Here is a 26,204-nt window from a genome sequence, read left to right on the forward strand (position 1 = left end):
CGGCAGCCGTTGTAACTATACTTGAGACCTTAGAACTTATATCTCAAAGTGGGTGGCGCATTTACGTTGTAGATGTCTATGCGCTCCAGTAACCACTTAACAAAAGGAGGGCTGTGAGCTCGTCCACCCATCTAAGCAATAAAAAAAATATGCGCACACGGAGCGAAGCTGCAGCTTACTAAGACAAGTTGAACTACTGAACCCAGTACCGATTGCAACACTTTATAGTCGTCGTGGCCTAAAGGATAAGACGTCCGGTGTATTCATATCGAGTGACGCAACCGTGTTCGAATCCCGCAGGCGGGTACCAATTTTTGTAATGAAATACATACTTAACAAATGTTCACGACTGACTTCCACGGTGAAGGAATAACATCGTGTAATAAAAATCCAACCCGCAAAAATAATAATTTGCGTAAGTACTGGTGGTAGGACCTCTTGTGAGTTCGAGCGGGTAGGTACCACTCCACTAGTCTGTGAGCTTGTCCACCCATCTAAGCAATATAAAAAAAACTCATTGTAGATACAAACTTGTCTGCCCCGCAACAAGATTAGAGCGTTTGTTTTATTACATTGTATATACTTTGACGATATGACCGCGTAATCTTCATACGGACACAAACCTTAGCCTACAGAGATACGACTCGACTTCCGTTCAATTATCTTCGTACTTTATCAATTTTGTTTATGACATACTTTGTTTGATGTTACAGAGTTTCATTGTTTGTGTACCGCCTTCCGATATGTCGACAAAACTCATACCAATATTAATGTTTAGGAAATGTTAGAAACTCAATCCCCTTTACGGAAACCTGTGACTGTTTATTAAGAAGAAAAAAAGTGCGTGTGTTTATTGAACAGAAAATATTGGATTGTTCCCTGAATATTAATATCCGTTCGGCACAGTTTTATTTAATAAGAGTGAAGCCCGACTATGCTTTGTTCTGAATTACAATGTAGGCATCAATTTGTTGATGTTTTTTATTTAAATCCGAGTGCCACCGAAATAGCGTAATTTATTTATTTCGATACCTATTCACCTACCTAAGGAGCTGTAACACTACAAAACTTGCATACGTATGCAAGTCATAACGTATGCAAGCGTAGTGTTCGCTTACGCGGTCCGCACCAACTTGAAATCTGTTCAGGTTATTCAATCCCGATTTTACAGGATAGCCATCGGAGCACCATGGTTCCTAAGGAACGTGGATCACCACGATGACCTGGAGCTTGACTCAGTCAGTAAGCATCAACAGTCGGCATCACTGCGCCACTTTGAGAAGGCGGCACGATATGAGAACCCTCTTGTCGTAGCCGCTGGAAATTACATACCCGATCCTGTAGACCGAATGGTAAACAGTCGACGTCGCCCAAAACACGTCATTACGGATCCTCCTGATCTATTAACGGTGCTTTTAGGTACCACAAGCACCGGTCACCGTACTCGTCGAACTCGTCGCTAGTGACGAAGGGCTCGACGAGCGAATTAACCCACAGCTTTAGGGCCAGTGTTAGCACCACTCCGGTTCGAGTCCCGTGAGCTCACTTACACGTTAGGACGAAGCTGATATAGCCTCAGTATAGGTAGGGGGAAAAAAGGTGCTATTCCAGCTACGCGTGAACGGGTAGATGCGCTCACGGGAACAACCTGGGACAATTTGCTAATACTAGCCTTAGCAAAGCTGTGCTTCGCAGAACCTACCACCGGATCAAGGGCAGCTGCTTCGCAAATGCATCTACTCTGTTAACATCAACACACCGTTTCGCTGTGTTGATGTGTCGAGTGTTGATGCTATCCTGCTTTGATGGTACTATAAAAGAATCCTTTAACTGAAACAAAGAAATAGAAAATGCCCTCCTGTACTGCTTAGGAACTATATAACTCGCTCTATCGCATACAATACGTATGGAGGGATAGAATACGAGAAAAATAAACATCAAAATGTATTCCGGTAAAGAATAAAATTCACATAAGTTTGCTTAACAGTGCTTATGGCACAACCTGTGTGACACAGTGAAATTACATTTTGCATGCAGCCTCTGGAGCCTTTGGAGCCTCTGGGTCTGCGGAGGGACTTCGGTTCCCTCTGTATTTTGTACCGTATGTTCCATGGGGAGTGCTCTGAGGAATTGTTCGAGATGATACCAGCATCTCGTTTTTACCATCGCACCGCCCGCCACCGGAGTAGAGTTCATCCATACTACCTGGAGCCACTACGTTCATCCACAATGCGTTTCCAGAGATCTTTTTTGCCACGTACCATCCGGCTATGGAATGAGCTCCCCTCCACGGTGTTTCCCGAGCGCTATGACATGTCCTTCTTCAAACGAGGCTTGTGGAGAGTATTAAGCGGTAGGCAGCGGCTTGGCTCTACCCCTGGCATTGCTGAAGTCCATGGGCGACGGTAACCACTCACCATCAGGTGGGCCGTATGCCCGTCTGCCTACAAAGGCAATAAAAAAAAAATAAAAAAAAAGACATCACTTAATTGCTTTTAATAGGCAATGTGTTTACCAGAGTGGATTGATACCTCTAACTGAATATCGCTGCCGACTTTGAGACATAGATCTGAATCTTCATTATATATACTGTCAGTCCCACCCTTCACGTAAGAATGATTCGCGTCGCAAATACGCAAGATGTTGCGTGCGTCACAATATTTCCTATACATATGAATAATTCGCGGACGTGCTCATAAAGAATCGGCCAATATTGACGGTTTTATTATGTTACTTCTAATGGTTATTGCGGTTCACGGATACTAGTAATAGCAAGGGCACAGACGTGTCTACAGATATTTCTGCATTATGTGTACATAATTTGGATAACTATTGCATGAGACATAGATTATGATGAATAATATATTCAGCTTAATTGATAATGACTAACATCGGAAAGTATTAGCTGTGTTTCCTCAATAGTGTGTTAAGGTCATTAACCAAGATCGGTGAATCCAGCATGACCCCTCGAGGTCACTAGAGCAGGTATAAAAAAAAACATGATTTAAATGTGGGAGTTACGTCGTTTTCACTGTTTATTTATTAGTTGCAATGAAATAACTATAATCTAATATTTGTAATAATAATATTTGTAATAATAAAATAACCCCTTTTTACTAAATGCGTAAGCATATATACCACAGTACATATACCAAAATTTTTATTTTTTTATTTTTGTCTGTCTGTCCGTTTGTTCCGGCTAATCACTGTAACGGCTGGACCGATTTTGACGAGACTTTCACTGATAGATAGCTGATGATACAAGGAGTAACTTAGGCTACTTTTTAGACTAGCCTCGCCCCGCGGCTTCACCCGCGCTTATTATCGTACCGCGGGTGACGCCGCGGGGCGGGACACCCTCTGGGACTCAGCTATCACTAATAAAATTTAATGTTTCCGAAGCGAAGCGAGGGCGGGTCGCTAATATAAAATAAATACCTATGTAGCGAGTAATTTTGTAAGTACAAAAGTTAATAATAAAATGAAAACCTCATGTAATATGTGGCGACAAAAATATTATTATGCGGAAGATTATTTATTCTTCTTCTAAAATTTAACCCTAAATCATTTTATGTGACAGAACGTAATGGTAGCAACTCAAACAAATCGACTTTTGACCAGATAGGCTAGTTCGTTCGTCTTTGACAAATGAATCGAAATAACCGAAATCTGTATGTTGTAGATGTAGAAGAATACATGAGTCGACTATTATCAAAGCCGGCAATGTGACTTTTGGACAATTATTGGTAAATCAGAAAAACGAATTATTGACTTTGTATTCCATTGGCAGTCACAAAACTCTTCTGAACGACATCTTAGATAAATAACAGGTTAAGTTAATACTTTATTTAATGCAGGTTTTGAACCGTATTCTTTGAAGGAGACGATTATATTCAAATCAATCTGTATCGCCATATCAATAACAATTTTTTTGTCCAAATGCACAGATTGCCACCTTTGATAATAGACGACTTACATGCTCACACGTACAAAAAAATACGTCACAAAAATTTGTTCGTTTGAATGCGAATCTATGTTGTTTTATAGATGTAGTACGCATTAAAGTAAGCTTTTGTAGTATATAGTATTATTATTGTTTTAACACTTTATTTGTTTTCCTTATAACAGCTTCAGCATTTGCATGACTCACTAATATGGTTAACGTTAATTTTTGCGACACTTATCCTTCTTCAGTATACGTTTTGTAGTCACTGAGCGATCGTTTCCCTGTAAATACATTCCTTCATAGATCTTTCTTTAATTTTAGGAACTTCACCGTTCGGAAGCGGTGGCATAGTGCAGTGCTTGTAATATTCTATATATTACACTTTTAAAGTCACCGCCTAATCCGAATGAAGTCGAAAGTTGTGAAAATGAAAATATTGCCCACAGGCGGGCAAAAAGAATCTTACACGTTATTGTCAGCGAGAAGGAGATACATGAAGAAACTTATGTACGTATTGTTGCAATTGATTTTCCGCTTTATTTTTTTTTTGTTTTAATGGTTATGGTAGAAGTATGTCTAACAAATTTAATAAAATCATTAATTTATTTTTTAATTGCTTGAATGAGTCCCGAGTTTTCAACGATGTTATATTTGAGAACATCTTCGATTCTTTTCATAAAAACCAAGTGTATGTAAGTATGTTTTATTGCGGTCATTCGATTTTGAATACAAACTGTTTCATAGGAATCTAAAAAGTGGTTTTCGTGTGAATCTGGATTAAAAGAACTACCGGAAAGTCCTTATTTGCGATTAGTTACTCCTTAACAGAATGTAGAAAATATTTTTAAGCTATTGCATAAATTTTATCGCATGCTTTGAGCGCGGCGACTGAATCAAGAAATTCCGTAACGAAAATAACCTGACACCCCCGCTACGCCTACTATGTAGCTCGCGTTGAACACATTCACACGTTGCGCTTGTGTAGTGTTTGTGAATAAGCGCGTGGCGTGACGTCACACTGCATGCGCATCATGAAAAGTCTGCCCATCTCTCTCTCGCGCGGTCTAGTTTATGAGTGTGAAGGGGACAGTTAATGTTTTGCTTTTATTAATGTTTAATATAGCGTGGTCTTGTTTTATTATTGTTTTAATATTAAATTATCATTGTCAAATTATAATTGCATAAGTTGATAAAAAATGCTATGCAATAGCTTTACCGCCGCAGTTCCCGAGTGCCACACGTTTTTTTTATCTTCGATCCACAGAAAACTTTATGTATTATGAATCCCTGGTATTCCTTCCTTGTGGCTTTCAAGATGAAAGGCGATTGTAAATTTTTAATTAATAATTTCGCAAAATTTTGTATTTATTTTATATGTATATTTTTTACTAATAAAATTATACTACCGCAATATATTGTGTGAAATATATTTACAACACTTCTAATTGCCTACTCGAATGTTGCTAATCTCAAAGCATATTCACGACTGACTTCCACGGTGAAGGAATAACATCGTGTAATAAAAATAAAACCCGCGTAAATTATAATTTGCGTAATTACGGGTTGTAGGATGGCTTGTGAGTCCACGCGGATAGGTACCACTACCCTTTTTTTTTTTTTTTTTTTTTTTTTAACGCTGGGGAATCCATTTACGGATACCCGGTCCGGGGGGTAACGAACCGGGTTATGTCGGACTCCGGCGCCTCCTGAGAGGAAGAGGGGGACGAGAAGGTCCTCCACCTCCCCGAATCCCTCGCAAGAGACTACGCCTTGAAAAAGGCGCGCGAAGCACTTGTCCCGCAGAACGACTACCGACTAAACCCCATCGAGCTCCACCACACCGGCTACACCAGACCTACGGTACCGCAGTGCGCGCCGAAAGGTACCACTACCCTGCTTATTTCTGCCGTAAATCAGTAAAGCATTTCGGTTTAAAGAGTAGGGCAGCCGTTGTACTACAAAAACTAAGACCCTTTTTTATTACTATTGTAGGCAGACGAGCATACGGCCCACCTAATGGTGAGTGGTTACCGTGGCCCATGGACATCAGCAATGCCAGGGGCATAGCCAAGCCGCTGCCTACCGCTGAAGACTTAGGAAATCATATCTCAAGGTGGTTGGGCTGGCTTTTAAGTTGTTGTTGTCTATGTGTTCCGATAGCCTTTTAACAACACCAGGTGGGCCGTGAACTCGTCCACCCATTTAAGCAATAATATATCTATACATATAAATAAAATTGGAGTATCTGTTTGTAATATACAAATAACCACTTTTTACTACATGCATATGAATACATATATACAGTACATATACCACAATAATTTTTTTTACAATTTTTGTCTGTTTGTCTCTCTGTCTGTTTGTTCCGGCTAATCTCTGGAATGGCTGGACCGATTTTGACGAAACTTTCACTAATAGGTAGCTGATGATATAAGGAGTTAGTTAGGTTACTTTTTTTAGACTAGCGTCACCCGCGGTACGACAATAACCACGGGTAAGATCGTGGGACTCAGCTAGTATAAAATAAAAAATACAAGTTTTGGCGGAATTACATATAGGTATAGTTGCATTAGATTTTCTGTTGACTAGCTAGCATTAGCTTCACGATACTGTTCAGTTGTGGATTACATAACGACATTATTGTATTTCTGCATTTTCGGCTCGTAAGAATGTCGCTAGTTTACTATTACAAAATCGCGTCAATGTTCCTTCGATTTTATGAGACTGTTCAGTGCAAGTCTAAGACTACAATAAATCGAAGTATTGTATTTACCAAACTCAGGTATAAGAGTTGTAAGGCAACATTGTTGAGATACCGTTATACCAGCTACCGCGAGGAACCATGATTGATGGTTTGCATTGGAGACAGGGTTGTCAGGTGGTAGTTTAAAAAATATATTTTTTGTAACTGAATGTCAGAAATCCGGTGGTATTCAACTTATTCAGTAATTAAGAATTGCAGTAAATGAATTACAGGTTAATAAGTTGAATACTACTGGATTAGCTTGGTATGGACATGTAATGCGTAGAGAGAAGATGCATGTGACTAAGAGATGTATGGAAATGGTAGTGCAAGGTAGAGGGGGACGAGGTCGACCGAAGAAGACAGATAGAGTGTGTGAATGACGATATGAGAGAGAGGAGTGAGTGTTGAGATAACGGCTGATAGAAGAGAATTGAAGAGAAAAATTAGCTGTGCTAACCCTACCTAGTGGGATAAGGAGGAGAAAAAGAAGAATTCATTTACTGAATTAATTATGTTTGCTGTGCACAAACAAAAGTACTCGAATGCAGAACATTGGATGCATATCCTTTTGGATACGATCAAAATTTCGATGCGATTGCGTTGCGATGCAACGATGTTCCAATACCGCAGGCGGGTACCAATTTTTTCTAATGAAATACGTACTTAACGAATGTTCACGATTGACTTCCACGGTGAAGGAATAACATCGTGTAATAAAAATCAAACCCGCAAAAATTTTAATTTACATAATTACTAGTGGTAGGACCTCTTGTCTATCAGGAACACGATGACACCAAAAACGCCACAAATTTCATAACTTTGTGGCCGTTGTGCACATGAATGTGAAGTAAACTAAAAATAACGTATGTTTTTCTAAAAAAAAACATATTTTGGGTATCACTTGGAATTCTTTTTTTTAGATATTTTTTTCTGAGCGCTGGAGAGTTGTCCCTTGCGGGGTTTAAGGATTATCCATTCTTTTTGGGACACCCTGTATAGAGGTATTAAAGAAAGTATTACTGGTGTTACTATTTTGGTGGTATTTTTTATTGGTGGTAGGACCTCTTCTGAGTCCGCACGGGTAGGTACCACCACTCTGCCTATTTCAGCTGTAAAGCAGTAATGCGTTTCGGTTTGAAGGATGGGGCAGCCGTTGTACTGTAAAATCTTGACTGAGATCTTAGAACTCAAACTTCAAGGTGGGGGGCGGCATTTACGTTATAAATGTCTTGGGCTCCTGTAACTACTTAACACCAAGTGGGCTGTGAGCTCGTCCACCCATTTGTACACTAAAAAAAATCATAGAACTATGTTAACACGTTAATATATTAAGGTATTATATGAAAATATGGTTTAAAATAAAATGCCAAGCAATTACATTATGATATACATATTTTAAGTTATTATTATGTTGCTTATGGAATTCCCAATCAATGCATTTTCGTAAAGGCTAACCGGAAATGATATGTGTGATTTTTAATTCATAGCGACGGAACATGTAGCTAACCGATAAACAGTCAATCAACGAAGCTATCAGCGTTGCAATTAGTTAGATAGACGACACACAGCATCGGGTGTAATCGCATCAAGTAATGCGCTTATGCCGAAGCTCAAATCCTATCATCCGGTATATTAGAAGTATGTACATAAGTTATCTAATGCGTATTCACGAACGAGATGATGAATGAATAACATATATCTATTAATATAAATAATAATGATAGTATTATTATTATTTATCACTACATACTATAAAACAAAGTCGCTTTCTCTGTCCCTATGTATGCTTAAATCTTTAAAACTACGCAACGTATTTTGATGCGGATCTTTTTAATAGATAGAGTGATTGAAGAGGAAGGTTTCTATGTATAATAACATCCATTAAATAGGGGAGAAATCACTAATAAATTACAGTTTCCGAAGCGAAGCGAGGGCGGGTCGCTAGTTAATATTATAAAGCTGAAGAGTTTGTTTGTTTGAACGTGCTAATCTCAGGAAATACTACTGGTCCGATCTGAAAAAAAAATTCAGTGTTACATAGCCCATTTATTGAGGAAGGCTATAGGCTATATAACATGACGGTAAGACCAATACAAGTGGAGCACCAATAAAGAATGTTTCAAAATATTTTTACTTTCTACGTAAATGAAATGGGTGGTATGTGGGGGTAAAATTTAACGTTATGCTAAAGTAACTATTCCACGCGGGCGGAGTCGCGGGTAAAAGCTAGTTGTATAATAAAAATGAAATCAAACACGTTTGGAACTATTAACAGTCAGGAATCAAAGATATTCAGGGATCGAGATAAAAAATTAGGTATAATTATTTTATGACATTAAATTGTTTATTGCACACTAAAAAGTTTTATTTACTCTGAAAATCAGTCAATGTGCAGCTTTAAATTATACAAAAGGCGTTGTTATCGAATAAAAGGGATCCGACTAGGTAATCGTTTTCACATAAGAAAATCCCGAAAACATTGAAACAAAATAACTGAACATTAATTTGACTTTCTTACATAACGCATCAGCAAAACAAAGTCAAACATTGTTAATTTAGTAGGTCATAATGTACCAAGTAATTCTTGATTTGTATTACGAATTTAACATGTAATAAACAACAATTAATAATGTACTCTAACTTATTCGATATAAGTTGATTTTCATCTTCCTTATTTGTGATTCGTAGCCGTAATATTTATTATAACGCATATTATATTAGTTTATGGGGGCACATGAACACAAAACCCAAGCGTTCATAAAAAAGGCATAGGTATATTATTATTAATGTTCTATTAATGATACAAAAGCTTTCCTTCCTTCCTTTTCCTTCTAAAACAGTGGTACTAAGGCAAAAACATCTAAAATATGTATTTATATGTCTTCTCATGTGGCCTGATCAACGTCAGAAACATATCAGAAGATTGGAATGAGTTCTATATCTTGTTCTATATGTATTTGGGGTGTTGCAAAATTAAACATTGACATCTAAAAGGCATTTTCTAATTAGTCCTTACAATGAAATACTAACTCAACATATTTATGTAGATCTTACTAATGTCCGAACTTGAAGATTCTTTTATCATTGTATTATGTTCGTATTTTCTGAATCCGCATTGAGAGGCGTTTCCTCAAGTTCGTTGACCCCGCAATTTTCCTGAAACCTAATATTTAAAATACATCGCGTATAGTATAACATTAAGAAGGACCGATCATCGTTCTCGTTGAACCCGTCGCTTGCAATGAAGTGCTCAGCAAGTAAATTAACCCACAGACTCAACCCACTGAGTTTCTCGCCGGATCTTATCAGTGGGTCGCGTTTCCGATCCGGTGGTAGATTCTGCGAAGCATTGCCCTTGCTAGGGTTAGTGTTAGCAACGTCGTCAGATTCGAGCCCCGTGAGCTCACCTACTAGTTAAGGCTACGCTGAAATGGTCTCTTAAGACCATCAGCTTAGGTAGGAAATAAAAATAATTAGGAAGGCACATTTGAACGCGAATGGTTTTCATGTTCTCGTATCGAAAAAAACGCATACTAATAGTTCTATCTTCTTTCTTTAAATCGGTTAAATTCCATCCTATATTAGTGGTGTAATGACGAATCCTTTCTGGATGAATTGCGTTTGATATAGCGTAATATCGAACCCATCGAGTGGTCAACACGCCCCTAATCATTATACTTAAACTAAACACGAACACGCGCTACATATTTAAAATACATTAAACAAAAAATAATTGGAGGTTTTAATGAATAAAAAAAAAACGGCTGTTTAAAAACGATACCTGTGATTAACCGTTTCCTATCGAATTAGATTCAATAAATTTGGAGATAATAGCGTTTAGATACTGTAATAAAAGCACCGTTTGTGATAGTTAAATAACACAGTAATTGATAGAAAACTAAAAGGTAAACCTTTGTGAATAATTGATAGCCTCAATTAAGTCGGGAGGGTATCAAGTTTTTTATTAGTGTAGGTGGCACTTGTTCAAATTCCACCTGTTGTTACTGGGGCAACTACTCAGACACGCGCTTCGGATTTCAGTTGCATTTAAATTTTGGTTATAATGTCCTTTAAACAGAAACACGTGACAGTTTTGTATCAGAAAAAAGCAACGCAATGATACAAATGCCGGTCACCGTCCTCGTCGAACCCGTCGCTTGCGACGAAGGGCTCGACGAGCGAATTAACTCATAGACACAGCTCAATGAGTTTCTCGCCGAATCTTCTAAGTGGGTTGCGTTTCCGATCCGGTGGTAGATTCTGCGAAGCACTGCTCTTGCTAGGGTCAGTGTTAGTATCACTCCGGTTTGAGCCCCGTGAGCTCAACTACTAGCTAAGGTTACGCTGAAATAGTCTCTCAAGGCTATCAGCTTAGGTAGGAAAAAAAAAGATACGAATGCACCTTATAAAATAGCCAACTAAACTACTACGTACAGGGGGGAGGCTATTTGGTTTAAGCGAGCTTTCGCTTAACACGCGATATTTATATATGTAATTAAAGACGCGTTTCATTTGGTATTACCATCATCAGTTAGATGTTTTTAATTGAACTTCAATTATTTTTACTCCATTCATATATTATAGTTGAAGAAGTTTTTTGTTGTGATATTTTTTCTAAATTTCAAATTTTAAATGGCCTTCCAATGCAAAATTACGTATTACTTACAAATAACGTAGTCGAAAGATACTTTATGCATAACATAAACACACTTATATGTATGTGTCCAGGCTCCCTGGGTGAATTTAGATGTCGTTCACATAATCACATGTTTTTATTTTAAACGAATCGTTCTTCTTTTTACTGGTTGTCTTGTTGATTACACGCTTTACTACCTTTGCCTTTTTTAATATGACCCGTATCCACTGCCGCCATTGCTCCCACCAATAATGTTGCTATATGGAAATCCGAATTTTTTTAACATGTTAATTTTTATATTACACAGTCACCTTTTTTTTTTGTTTAGATGGGTGGCGACCTCAGAGGCCATTTGGTGTTATGTGGTTACTGGAGCCCATAGACATCTACAACGTAAATGCGCCACCCATCTTGAGTTATAAGCTCTGAGCTCTCAAGTATAGTTACAACGACTGCCCCACCCTTCAAACCAAACCGCATTACTGCTTCACGGCCGAAATAGGCAGGGTGGTGGTACCTACCCGTGCGGCCTCACAAGTGGTCCTACCACTAGTACCAGGTGACTTCACAACAAACCTTACAGTATATTACATTATTTGATGAAAATCCATTGAAATATATTAAAACTATTTAACGATAGATAGACTATAGATAAATGCAAATTTACAAGGATTAGTAAAAGCCATGTTTTTATTTAAGGCGACAACGTTATTGCTCTCTGTGTAGATGCAACACAAAATCTGTCAACTGAAAAGAAACAAAACATAAAAATACAAATAAATATAAGTCACACATTTATCTCGCGTTCCATTTAATATTATGATTTAGCGTTCTAACGCGGACATTCATTTCTCCGGAGACAATATTTCTCTGTTTCGTATTAAAACTTTTAAAATTACAAAATTGCTTTCAATTTGTTGTGGGTAATTCGGCTAATTCATCCATCTGCCTACGAAGTTATTAAAAGTTGCTAAACTTCTGAGATAGGGAAGATAAATTGCGGAGATATTATGTTACATTTTTTGTCTTTCTGTTTATTGTTGGATATTGAAATTCTGAAGCGTAAAATTGATATCGACCGTTAAAAACTTCTGTTAGAAAGAGCGTTACACCAAATATTACATTAAACTATTTATTATGTTAGTGATTCGCTTGTTTATTTTATTAAAGAGTACGTTTGAGTACGTATCACAAAAAATGCATATGAAGTTCGAATTCTCAATAATCCTCCTAGAGAAACTTTCATAAAAAAATATCCGAAAACCAAAGAAAATTGAGCTTCAAATCTAACCAGAAATTATTCGTCCTATTAGATAAGATGATGTCCATAGATGCTTTAATAAGAATCGATTTGTTTAATACAGTGTATAACTCTTTAATAGCGGGGTATATGTTCCGTGAATATGCCGCGAATACAAAAGCCGTGAGCATGGAAAAGCGCGCCTAAAAAGGATATGCGGTTCGATACCTACATATTTTCTTTTTATCATTTCGTATGTACCGATTAGACCCGCGAATAAAGAAATCTTTAGCCACGAATGTAGGAATTGGGTCGCATTTTTTTAATCCGCGAATAGTGAAAACACGACTGTAGAAAGCGCGAATAAGGAGCTTATACTGTACTTATTCCTCCGTGCCCAAAGTAGTCAAGGAATGTTTCCTATCCAAATTATGCATACCACTAAAACGTGCCCGGACAAACATTTATTAGTGTATGTTTTAAATAATAAAAATAATAAAATACACAATAATTAGATAGAACTTAATTAATGTAGTATTTAATAGAAAAAATACTAAGTAACCAATGTTCGCAACGTACTCTTCCTATAGATACCTATGTTTAAATGGTATATCATGACTTACTAAGTTTACCGAACTAGTGCCACACTTTGACGCGAGAAGCCCAGTTTGGAATTTCTACAACACTCTTCGACTGGTTGTAACTGGAACATTTGAAGTACTAGTTAGTTCGATTTGTAAACTGTACACAGCTTATCGACTTGCACTTAGTTGGTGTTATTGTTTAATTTACCGTTCCCTATTACGCTGTCCGTGACATCGTACCGATCAATGTCTACTGATGTTCCGTCCCGTAACAGTTTGTTCTAAAATACATATTTATATTATTATTATTTTTTTTTTATTGTGAATAATTTTTTTTTTATTCTTTGAGTACGTAACGCGACACAATTTGGTTTATATGTATTATTCATTTCTTGTTTTTTCTTGTACTGGGTCTGCGACATGTTGTGTGTATCGGAATGCACCATTTCCGTGGGAAATGGTTCTTCGGCGCGACACTAGCGCCACCACTTGCCTGCCTGTTAGTGCGGCAAAAAACAAAAACAGAGTTTTTCGCGCGAAGCCGCTGTAGCCGCATCGGAACGCGCATTATATTTAAATAAAGTTCCCCCTTTCATATAAAAAACTGGAAAATAGTGACAGTGACCTATGACTTTCTACATGTGAAGGATAGATGAACTGATTCTGTCGGCAATACTCATCCTCGACCAGGACCTTCGGATGTGGTTGCGGGACGATTCACGGTAAGTCGACAGACCTAGGCCATATCCTAATCATAAATTTGGTCCATTCGAACCGGATACATATTTTCCAGTTTGTGTCGTGTTATTTAGCAGTATTTACGTACTCATTTTCAAATTGTAAAATTACGCGTTCGATTCTTAGCGTCCCCCGCCATCTTTTGTTTCGCAAAATGTCGGAAGGTGAAGAATTATCGCCGTGTGAACAAGATATTTTCGAAAGGGATTTAATTCTTGATGAACTCAAACGTATCATTCTACTCGCGAAGACGAACGAACAACAATTTCGCTCGCGTACTATAGACCTAGCGGCTCACCAAAGAAAGTTTACAAAGGTTCAGACTAAAATTGAAAAGTTTCTCATCAGATCCAAATCATTTAGCAAAGATGATAACATAAAGATTCGTAATGATTTTAATGACTTATACTACGAAATTGTCGGTCACTTAAACTCGTTAAAGTCGATGGATGAGCGTCAGCGCCGTTTCAATCGGTCAAGTAATTGTTCATTTGATGCAATTGGTAACGATAAAAGAAATTTACCTACTTTACCTTTACCTGAATTCAAAGGCGATCCTACGGATTGGCCATCATTTTATGATTTATTCAAATCGTTAGTGCATAGCAACAATGCCTACTCTAAAGCAGAGAAACTTAGATATCTTCTACTTGCAGTTAAAAACGAACCGTATAACCTGATCAAATCCATACCTATCACGGAAGATAACTACCCGATCGCGTTAGAAATATTGTTAACCCGCTACGAAAATAAAAGGGTAATTGCGTCGAAACATCTAGATCGAATTTTAGACATAGAATCGTGTTCAGATAGATCTCCGTATAGTGTACGAAAATTGTTAAATGTCTATCAGGAAAACATGAAGGCGTTAGAGGTCATGGACTTTCCGACTCATGAGTGGAGTTTCGTTCTCCTACAAATTTTACTACGTAAAATTCCGAGTAGTATGAGAAAGGGATTCGAACGTTCATTGGCCAAGCCATCCGATATTCCAGAAGTAGACACATTGGTTTCATATTTACAACATGAAATCGCCGCGGAAGAAATGGTATCTCCTAGCTCCTCAAGTACCTCCGCACAGCACGCTAACAAACAGATATCGCGGGTAGGTAATCCGCTGCCATTACAGCCGCGTAGCTACAATGTAAGTCCGAACAGTTTTGCGCCGGTAAAGCGATCGTTTGCCGCCAACGTGTCATTAGACCAAACTCGACCTACGGTCGATGGTAATAAGGTTCGAACTTGCTTGAAGTGTAACGGTTCACACATTTTGACAAAATGTGCAGAGTTTTTAAATCTTTCCCCGCAGGATAGGTATTCCCTTGTACAAAACAAAAGTGTTTGTTATAATTGTTTGAATGTCGGTCACGACGTAAAAAATTGCATTTCTAATTTTGTGTGTAGAACGTGTCATAAACGACATCATAGTTTATTACATTTTACGAATCAACCGGCTCAAGCGCTAGCGGTTGCAAGCGAAACCAAGCAACCTATTGTTGTTCCGCTCACTCCTATGCAGGAGAAGCCGACTCCGATCGCGGTACACGGAAATTGCGCATCTAACTTACCTCTCGCTCGCACTGGAACAGTGTTGTTATCGACAGCACTAGTGGATATTGTCATAGGTAATAATATGACGATTTCCACTGTTAGATGCATGGTAGACACGGGGAGCCAGGCATCGTTTATTACCGAAGCTTGTGTGCAGCGCTTAGGTCTAGCGCGCCGGCATAGCAACGTGCCGGTGTTCGGTATTGGTGACACCGGACCCGTGCATCCAAAAGGTTTAGTTTCGTGTTCCATTGCGCCTAAAGGTCAACAACAACCTGTCATTCCGGTAAATGCGTTAATTTTGCCCGAATTAATTCCAAAAATGCCAAGTGTACCTTTACCGTATACCGGGTGGTCACATTTGAAAAATCTGAAGTTAGCTGATCCGGACTTTCATACGCCCCAGCCTGTTGAAATGTTACTAGGAGCGGATATACTATCCCACGTGTTACTAGGCAACACTATCGTAGGCCCGCCGGGCACGCCGATCGCTATGAATAGTGTGTTCGGTTATTTACTTTTAGGCAAATTAGATTTAGATTCTTCTGTTCCAACTTCATTTCAAGTGTGTTTTAGCTCGTTTGACAACGACAACCTTCAGAGATTTTGGGAGCTGGAATCAATACCAGAGAAACGGAGTTACACTCCAGATGAGGAGTTGTGCGAATCCTTTTTTCAAAAGACGCACACTCGTAATGCGGACGGGCGATACGTGGTCGCCCTCCCGTTTAAGCCCGACGCACCGTCTCTCGGCGAGTCGCGGTCCATTGCGCTAGCTCGGTTTCATAAACTAGAATATCGGTTAGAACGCAACCTCAAGTTGAAGGCTGATTACCACGCTTGTCTCCAGGAATACGTAGACCTCAACCACATGGAGCTCGTCGATGATCAACCTTCAGTTAGTGAAAGTTATTACATTCCGCACCACTGCGTGGTCAAAGAATCGAGTGAGTCGACGCCTACACGTGTGGTGTACGACGCCGGTTGTCGCTCAACTAGTGGGTATTCGCTCAATGACGTTTTACTAACGGGTCCTAAGCTTCACATGGACATAGTGGACGTCCTTCTTAAATTTCGTGTCCATTCAATCGCGCTTACTGCCGACATAAAACAAATGTATCGTAATATACTTGTTCGTGAAAGTGACAAAGATTTTCAGCGTATTGTGTGGCGCACATCACCAGAGCAAACTATTCGTGACTACCGTTTGCGTACAGTCACATTCGGTGTGAAATCGTCACCTTACCTCGCTCTGCGTACAATAAAACAACTCGCTCAAGATGAGGCCGAGCGGTTCAAACTCGCGTCGCCCGTTTTACTTAACGATGTTTTCGTTGACGACGTCGTATCTGGCGAGGACTCTGAAGTCAGCGCACTCGCGCTACAACAAGAGCTGATAGGTATTTGTGGGGCGGCTGGGTTTGAATTGCGCAAATGGCACAGCAACTCACCAGCGTTACTCGCTGCGGTGCTGCCATCAGAGTCTCATGGTGAGCGGCCGGAGAACGTTCTCTTCGCTGAAATGGAGATCGACAAAAAGGTTAAGGTTCTGGGCCTACAGTGGAACCCTAAATCTGATTCATTCAATTTTAAAGTCCAAGTTTCATCGATTAAGTGTACAAAGCGTGTCATTCTTTCAGAAATAGCAAAAATATACGACCCCCTCGGGCTATTATCACCGGTCACATTGTTTGCCAAACATTTGATTCAACTCTTATGGATAGCCAAAGTCGATTGGGATGAGACGCCGCCTGTTGACATAGTAAATTCGTGGTCTTCTTTCGTTGACGAACTCCCACTCATCTCACAAATCTCATTTCCGCGTTATATATTTAACAATACCAATCCCGAACCGATACAAATTCACGGTTTTGCTGACGCTTCCGAGAAGGGTTTCGGAGCATGTGTATATATTCGTTACAAAGATCAAGAAGATTTCATTCAAACTCATCTGATTATAGCCAAAACTCGCGTCGCACCGTTGAGTGTGCGTCTCACTATTCCTCGCCTCGAACTAATGGCGGCAGTCCTCTTATCTAAATTAATTGAAAAGGTAATGCTCACTTACAGTGGTCGTGTTCGCTTCGACCAGGTCTACGCTTGGTCCGACGCATCCATCGTGCTAGCATGGCTACACTCATCTCCGCACGAATGGAAAACCTTCGTTTCGAACCGTGTCAGTGAGATTTTGCGCCGCATACCCGCGGACCGCTGGCGCCACGTCCCGTCGGCCGACAATCCCGCCGACGCTGCGTCTCGTGGCCTTTTGCCCGCCGCGCTCGTACAGCATGACTTATGGTACCACGGACCCTCGTGGCTACATCTGGGTCAGAACTCCTGGCCGATTCAAAATCCCGTAAGAGACACGTGCGAAGAAAAACGCAACGTATCGGTGTGTTCCAGCGCGTCAACGGCGCCGCCTATACAGGATGTTGATTTTATTACGCGATTTTCGTCGCTTGGAAAACTTGTTCGTGTCACCGCACTCATCTTTCGGTTTTTCAACAAATGTAAAAAAACACAACAATCGTTTTCAAGGTACATTACCGTGACAGAATATAATTTCGCATTAAATCGGCTCATTCGAATTACGCAGCAATCCGTGTTTAGCGAAGACATAATCAATATCCGAGTGGGTAAATTACCATCAACGAATTTGCGTCGTTTAACGCCATACTTGGATGATACGGACGAGTTACTTAAAGTTGGTGGTCGAATCCATAAATCGCTTTTACAATTTGAAGCCAAACATCAATTAATTCTACCTAAAAAACACCCTTTAACTAATCTTATTATTGACGATGCACACTTATGTAATTTACATGCCGGACCGCAGTCCGTTCGCTACGCGCTTTTACAACGCTATTGGATTTTGTCAAGCCGTAACATCGTGCGGCAGCGCATACATCGCTGCGTGCAGTGCTTCCGCGCGCGCCCGCCGCACAATCAACCGCGCATGGGACCACTCCCAGCAGTTCGTGTTCGCCCCGCGCGACCGTTTCTAAAGACCGCGGTAGATTTTGCTGGTCCATTTTACGTGCGCGCCAATAAGGTGCGTAATGCAAAAATTATAAAATGTTACGTGTCGGTTTTCGTGTGTATGAGCGTTAAAGCGATACACCTCGAATTAGTTTCAGAGCTTTCCACAGAAGCCTTTATAACAGCCCTGCGACGTTTCACGTCCCGTCGTGGTTTATGCACCGATATTTATTCAGACTGTGGAAAGAACTTTGTCGGGTGTGACCACTATCTTCAAGACCTTTACGAGTTTTTACGAAGGGAATCTGTGCAAAGCGCACTTAACCAACAAACCCTTCAACAGGGAATTACGTGGCACTTTCAACCTCCATACGCGAGCCATTTCGGAGGACTACATGAGTCTGGTGTTCGTAGTTTTAAACACCATCTTCATCGCGTTGTAGGTAATCGCATCCAAACGTACGACGAGATGCATACGTTCTTGTGTCAGGTCGAAGCGATCTTAAATTCGCGTCCACTTTGCGTTTTAAGTTCAGATGCTTCGGATCCCCTTTCATTAACACCTTCCCATTTTTTAATCGGAGAGCCCATGACAGCTCTGCCTGACGTATCATTGATAGATGAGTCACCGAATCGTCTCACTCGCTGGCGCTGGATTCAACAATCCATCCAGCACTTTTGGAAGAGATGGAGCAAAGAATATCTCCACGAACTTCAGCAAAGTAACAAGTGGCTTCAGGACAAGGGCGTCGCCCTTCGTGAAGGCACTGTTGTGGTGGTATGCGACGACCGCTTGCCGCCGTTGCAATGGAGGTTGGCGCGCATCCACGAACTTCATCCCGGCTCGGACAATATCACACGAGTTGTAACCATTAAAATGGGAAATTCCCTTTATAAACGACCCGTGGTTAAAATATGTCCTCTTCCCTTGGAGTAGTTCAAGTCATTAATTATTAGTTTTTTGAATTTATTAGTTTCGAGTAAGTTTTTTAAGCTTTACGTTCTTTCGATATTAGTTTTAACTTTTGAATATTAAAAGCAACTACGTGCTTTTAAGGTGAGCGGCATGTTCCGTCCCGTAACAGTTTGTTCTAAAATACATATTTATATTATTATTATTTTTTTTTTATTGTGAATAATTTTTTTTTTATTCTTTGAGTACGTAACGCGACACAATTTGGTTTATATGTATTATTCATTTCTTGTTTTTTCTTGTACTGGGTCTGCGACATGTTGTGTGTATCGGAATGCACCATTTCCGTGGGAAATGGTTCTTCGGCGCGACACTAGCGCCACCACTTGCCTGCCTGTTAGTGCGGCAAAAAACAAAAACAGAGTTTTTCGCGCGAAGCCGCTGTAGCCGCATCGGAACGCGCATTATATTTAAATAAAGTTCCCCCTTTCATATAAAAAACTGGAAAATAGTGACAGTGACCTATGACTTTCTACATGTGAAGGATAGATGAACTGATTCTGTCGGCAATACTCATCCTCGACCAGGACCTTCGGATGTGGTTGCGGGACGATTCACGGTAAGTCGACAGACCTAGGCCATATCCTAATCAACTGACATTTAAAATACTTATCAATTGTTAACCACTTTAAAATGTTTTGTATGTATTTATAAAGTTCATTCGCTTTTAAAAAAACAATTGCTATATATAGTTTTTTTATATAGCTTAGATGGGTGGATGAGCTCACAACCCACCTGAAGTTAAGTGGTAACCGGAGCCCATAGACATCTACAACGTAAATGCCGCTATCTGAGAAATGAGTTGTAAGGTCTCAGTTTTTAATAGTACAACGGCTGCCCCGCCCTTCAAACTGAAACGCATTAATTACTACTTCACGGCAGAAATAGGCGGGGTATTGGTACCCGTTCGGACTCGCAAGACGTCCTACTACCAGTTATTACGCAAATTATAATTTTGCGGGTTTTGATTTTTATTACACGATGTTATTCCTTCACCGTGGAAGTTAATCGTGAACAATTGCTAAGTACTTATTTCATTAGAAAAATTGGTACCCGCCTGCGGGATTCGAACACCGTTGCATCGCTAGATACGAATGCACCGGACGTCTTATCTGTATCAGCTCTGTTATGTTAAAACTCCGTAATGTAACATAACCTAATTAATATTCTCAAAAATGTGTAAAGACGAATACATCTGTTAAGTTCATATTTTGATAATCTACAAAGCCAGATTTCTAGCAGACGCCAATTATGTATTTTGAGCCTGCGTGGATAAAAAATCATCGTTACACTTTATATTTCTGCCAAAAAGTAATCAAGCGTTGCCAGGAAGGAGCCTTTACCTCAACACAGTTGAAAAATGGATCTTAAGACTAGGGTTGCCAGACATCCCGTATATCCCGGGACGTCCCGTATTTTAGGTATATGTAGTTTAAAATGTCCCGGCGGGACTGACTCTGTCCCATATTCGAATCATACGATTATAATTTTATTGATTTTTATAAATATGTTAAACTCGATAAAAATATGTTAAAACTGACTTGCTCCTCGGAAGAATATAAAAAAAAAAAGAATTCCACTATCTCTAAAATTTTGTTTTTTATTTATCTCGGGGAAAAAATTGAATTCCCTTATTTTTTGCCTATATTAGCATTCGCCCCTTATAGGCTGGAAAAAAATCTTGCAGCCCTACTTAAGAGCCCAATGTAGGTTGCTGCCTCTACAATGCGATCTATACGAGTTTTTAGTTTTGGTAGTCGGTAAGTTATTCTGCCAAACTCAGCCTACCAAAAAAAAAGCCAAAGGCAAAATATTTTAGGATACAACGACAAGAATCAATACAGCCAATACCGACATAGTGCCATTGCGCAACGCAACTCAACCGTAAAGTTTGTGGACGGCTGTTTGACGGCCAGTTTTGATGATAAACTTGATAAAGTTATTTGAAAATCGATCCTGTATTGAGGCCACTAATTGGTATCCCTGACAAACCCGGTTACGAATTTTACTTTGAGGTAAAACGCGGTGAGAAATTTTCGTTTTCCCAATTAAATAGAACTATTTTTCGTGATATAACTTACACTGGAGCAAATGATTAGTTTTCGCACTGGTGACTACGTCAATAACGTTGTGAAATCACAATTATTATCAACGAATTACGAATACACGGATCCTGAAATGTAATGCTTCAAATTTCGTACAAGATTTACCTAAGTAATTAGTAAATTTTGCGAGATTCCGGCTTCAACCACCAATCAACTTATTTAATTGCATATTTGGCAAGATTTACATATTAAGATTCTGCTTATGCTGTAACAACATAATGTCATAGTGGTAAAAAAGAGAGGAATGCCCCAATGTCATTGTTCAATATGAAACAATCTAAAGTTACTTCGCTTTATCTATTATCTTTATAATAAACAAAAAACAATTCGCAATAAAAACAAAACAATTTAGATTTGACGAACAATCTGTCTTGTTATGTCATGTTTTGACAGACTAATTTAATACATATGTAGTATAATGCATAAATACCTACATAATTTTGTAGAGTCATTTTGATATCACATATATTAGTCATTGACATCATTACCGAAAATAGCTTGGGTGCCGATCAGTGACCTTTTCAATGATATTCAACTAGTTTGGTCACTGAAGATTGTAAGATTTATTATTATAAAAGAATATTGCATAATGTATAAGGAGTCAATTATTAGAGTAAACAGAATTCTTGTCTTCGGAAAATATAGTTCAGAGCTGAGGCTCAGAATAAAATTATGAACGGGCTTTAAGACACGTAGGTACGAATGAAATACGTACTCGACAAATGTTCACGATTGACTTCCACGGTGAAGGAATAACATCGTGTAATAAAAATCAAACCCGCAAAATTATAATTTGCGTAATTAATTACTGGTGGTAGGACCTCTTGTGAGTCCGCGCGAGTAGGTACCACCACCCTGCCTATTTCTGCCGTGAAGCATTAATGCGTTTCGGTTTGAAGGGCGGGACAGCCGTTGTAACTATACTTGAGACCTTAGAACTGATATCTCATGGTGAGTGGCGCATTTACGTCGTAGATGTCTATGGGCTCCAGTAACCACTTAACACCAGGTAGGCTGTGAGCTCGTCCACCCTTCTAAGCAATAAAAAAAAACACGTCGATACTGGTAATCAATCTGTTTACAGTACGTTCAAATCTAATATTCACTTCGTATGATGATGTCGCTCGTCTTTTTTTTATTTTATTTTTTATTTTTTATGATTGTAGGATTACTGGTGGCCCTGAGGCCTTTCCAGTTTCACCAGGACAGGATGTCGTTCATCTTGTTTCGCGTTCCACATATATACTTCGGTGCTATTGTGTTCAATCGTTTGTGCTTATACATAAACTAGCCGTACTCGCCCGCTTCGCTGGGCATTTAAAATTTTTTATTTTGTTTATTGTCATTATTATTAGGGAGCCCAACAGTCATATAAATATTACCCTATCCATTAAGTAGATACTACATGTATTTTCTACATGGATGCCAAGTTTAAAATCAATCGGATGCATGGTTCAGTAGTTACTAGATGATGACCGAGCTTTGCTCGTTTTTTTTTGATAACGCCATCTTGTTGTGTCTTTAAAGCGGTTAGTTGCCCTCAATTAAGAAAAATAGTATTATTATTCGCCAATAGATGTCAGGAAAAGTTGATTATTGAAAACACGAATAAAACAACATTTTCTGAAAATAAATCGTAGCTAGATCGATTTATCGCCCCCGAAATTCCCTGTATACTAAATTTTATGAAAATCGTTGGAGCCGTTTCCGAGATTCAGATTATTATGTACAAGAATTGCTCGTTTAAAGGTATAAGATAACGGAACATCCGTAAAAACCACTGTAGATGTATATATTAGTATAGATATTTTATGTTTATCGCTTGTGTTCTACTCTGTTCTAGTAAGGCCTCGATCGTGTCGTGTCTTTCGTCCGCATCCTACTATACGGCCTTAGTTGCTATTGTTGGGGTTTGTAAGCTCATATTTCCTAGTGCCGCTATTTGCCAAGAGATGGCTGACTTATGGTTCAGCTCAGTTACGGCAATGTCAATCAATGATTGTCGTAAAATCCAAACGGTTTAAAAATCGGTTTTGCCACAAGTGTGTAAAATGTAATTATAGTGTGATTTTATTTAATTAAAGTAAATGTGTAGTGTTATGAAGCAACTAGAGCCCTCAAAAACTTTAGTCTATGTAATTTATCAAAAATATTTTTATACAGCAAAACAAAATTAACTAAATGTAATTCAAGACAGAAAGTTTTAAAAACGGCCATAAGGAAGTTTCATTATAAGTTTAAAGGAAGAGGATGTCCAAACTCCAAAGTGATGAAAATGCCACCATCTTTTTTTAATTTTTGTTCCCTAAGCAAAGGGTTGCATGACATACAGCCATGTTCAACCAGGAAGTCTCTTTGTTGCGATTCACACTCGCCAGACACTTTTAAAAGGCTTTTGTGACTTTTCAAGTACGGCTTGTCATCGTTGCGTACTGGTTTATCCATAGCCAACGCTAGTGTAGACAAAGTGCTTCCGTCTGTAAGAAGTTTTAGTGTACCTAATGATTATAGTTTTATTATTCTGCGGATATCACAATATTATTATTACGTTTTTATGTTATTATTGATCTAATAATCTATACTAATATTATAAAGAGGAAAGATTTGTTTGTTTGTTTGTATTGAATAGGCTCCGAAACTACTGAACCGATTTGAAAATTTCTTTCACTATTTAGAAGCTACACTATTCCCGAGAGACAGGCTATAATCTTTTTTAAAAAAATGAGGGATCCTTACTAAAACTCCGATAATGTAACCCAAGGTGTAAAAAAATTTCCTAAAATATTCTTTACATCGCATGCCCTGCGAAAACTATTGATAATAGAATAAAATAATGTACTACGACTTTATAGAACACATTATTATTTACAAAAAGGGTCGCGACAATATATGTCTAACTATTATAGTTATATCACAATAAGTGGTCTTTTATTTAAAAAAATAAAAGAACGTCAAATATCATTGAAATTTTTGTTAAAGACCCGTGCGGAGCCGGAGCGGGCTACTTGTATAATATATTAGAATGATCTGCGCGGCGGGATTTTTTTAATTGACCTTAACAAGGTTAATGTCACCGCCCACCATGAGGTATCAGGTCAAATCTTCGATTACAATGACAGTATATGTAACAACATATTTTAATAAATAAAATTAACAAAGAATTTTCGTAATCCAGACAGTAATTTTCAGCTTTACGGTTTAAAGCCGATTAAAAATATGTGAATGCAGTCTGCTGCGTGAATAAAGGATAAATTCATAACCCATACAATTTTAACGAAATATGAACATGGAATTCCCAATAAAACCTAGATTGTTATCAAAAAATGCTAATGCTCAAACATCGAAGTCCTAGTAGTTATATGAGACAGCAAAAATAAATCACCAGTGCGAAAGTATTTACGGTATTCTTCGTACATAACAGTCATAACTTATGTGCCTCTATCTATCTCTCTTACATGTCCGCAAGTCTCCTGGGTTCAGTGGGCTGCGACATGAGTTCGATTCGTATTGCCAGCTGTGTGAAAATATCATTGGATTCATAGATTTTCGTATATGCTATTGCAGCGGTCATCCATAGTATTTTTCGTTCTGAACGGTTTTAACATATTAACTCTTTTAATACCGACCTTATTTTCACATATTTTGCAGAAATTACTAAAGGATTTTTGAAAAAAATAATCGGTTGTCTGTAAAGTTGGTTTACTGACGATAGTTGAACGTGACAATTTCATAAGAAAATACTGATGGAATGGTTTCATTTTTCAATTATCGTAATTATCGTTGCTATAAACAATTGACACCACATTCGCTTTTCATTGAACTTCATACTTGACGAAAACATGTAAATGTATTATGGTATAGCAGCTGTCCTCGCGGATGCATCGCTCACTCAAGTAGGAGAGAGACAGATATCGAACGCTGCCGAACGCGGAGGCCGATTGTGCCTCTTTGTCGCTCGTTGCGCGCTCTCGCTTGCACTTCAAGCCTTAAACGCAACGACTCAGAGCGAGGTAACGTCGCATAAATCATGGTTTTTACTGGTACATTACATGGTAATTACTTGTTATAACTTAAAAGAAAAACAAAGATATATGCGCGCGCTAAGACACAGGTCGTAGAGGTCGATACCTAATTCCTATAATCAAACTGCGCAATAGTCGGTTCCGCACTTGATACCCATTAATAAGGAGTCGATCTATCGACGGTTCGCTAATGAGCTATTTATTGCTGGTAGATGCATTTAATAAATAGGATACAAAAATGTTCCTAATTATGTGTCACGGACGAACGCATGTCTGCAATATTAACAAGTTTGCGCAATTTTGTGAGCTATATTGCCTACATCAGTTGGAAGGAAGTCATGTGTTCCGGCTTAATCAGCGAACCTACTAACATCGATTAATGGTGTCCGTATCGAGACACTGGTTTACGCATTCAGTGCTTAGTATTTAGTGTGAATTTAAAAAATGAAAGAATACCCGAAAGTCAATGAAACTCGTTTAATTGATTCCCCATTTCCTGGAGTGTTTCGTGAATAATTAATTTTGTTGTCTGGCAACTCCGCACACCATACCGGGCTCGTTTATAAATCAGGTGTTAGGTGCTTATCTATGCACGCACATCGGTGTCAAGTTTAGTGTGCACACATAAAACTTACTAGTCACTCTTGTACGTTACAAGTCAACTGGAAAACAAGGTAGGTACAC

The 26,204-nt window shown here is 38.8% G+C and overlaps 1 protein-coding gene across 5 annotated transcripts in view; it reads left to right on the forward strand.

Annotated features, from left to right (window-relative positions):
* The window catches only part of LOC101742414 (rap1 GTPase-activating protein 1), a 391,261-nt gene that overhangs the window by 195,054 nt on the left and 170,003 nt on the right, over window positions 1-26,204 (forward strand). For 3 of the 5 annotated variants that reach the window (XM_038019546.2, XM_062675434.1, XM_038019563.2), the window contains exon 2: window positions 4,268-4,453. The exons of the other annotated variants lie outside the window; for them this stretch is intronic. In XM_038019546.2, the coding sequence (XP_037875474.1) occupies window positions 4,353-4,453 (101 nt within the window). In that variant the 5' untranslated portion in view covers window positions 4,268-4,352. The remainder of the gene's footprint in view (window positions 1-4,267; window positions 4,454-26,204) is intronic. 5 annotated transcript variants of the gene reach the window in all.

Source organism: Bombyx mori, chromosome 3 (genome assembly GCF_030269925.1).
Source record: "Bombyx mori chromosome 3, ASM3026992v2".
Lineage (NCBI taxonomy): Eukaryota > Metazoa > Arthropoda > Insecta > Lepidoptera > Bombycidae > Bombyx > Bombyx mori.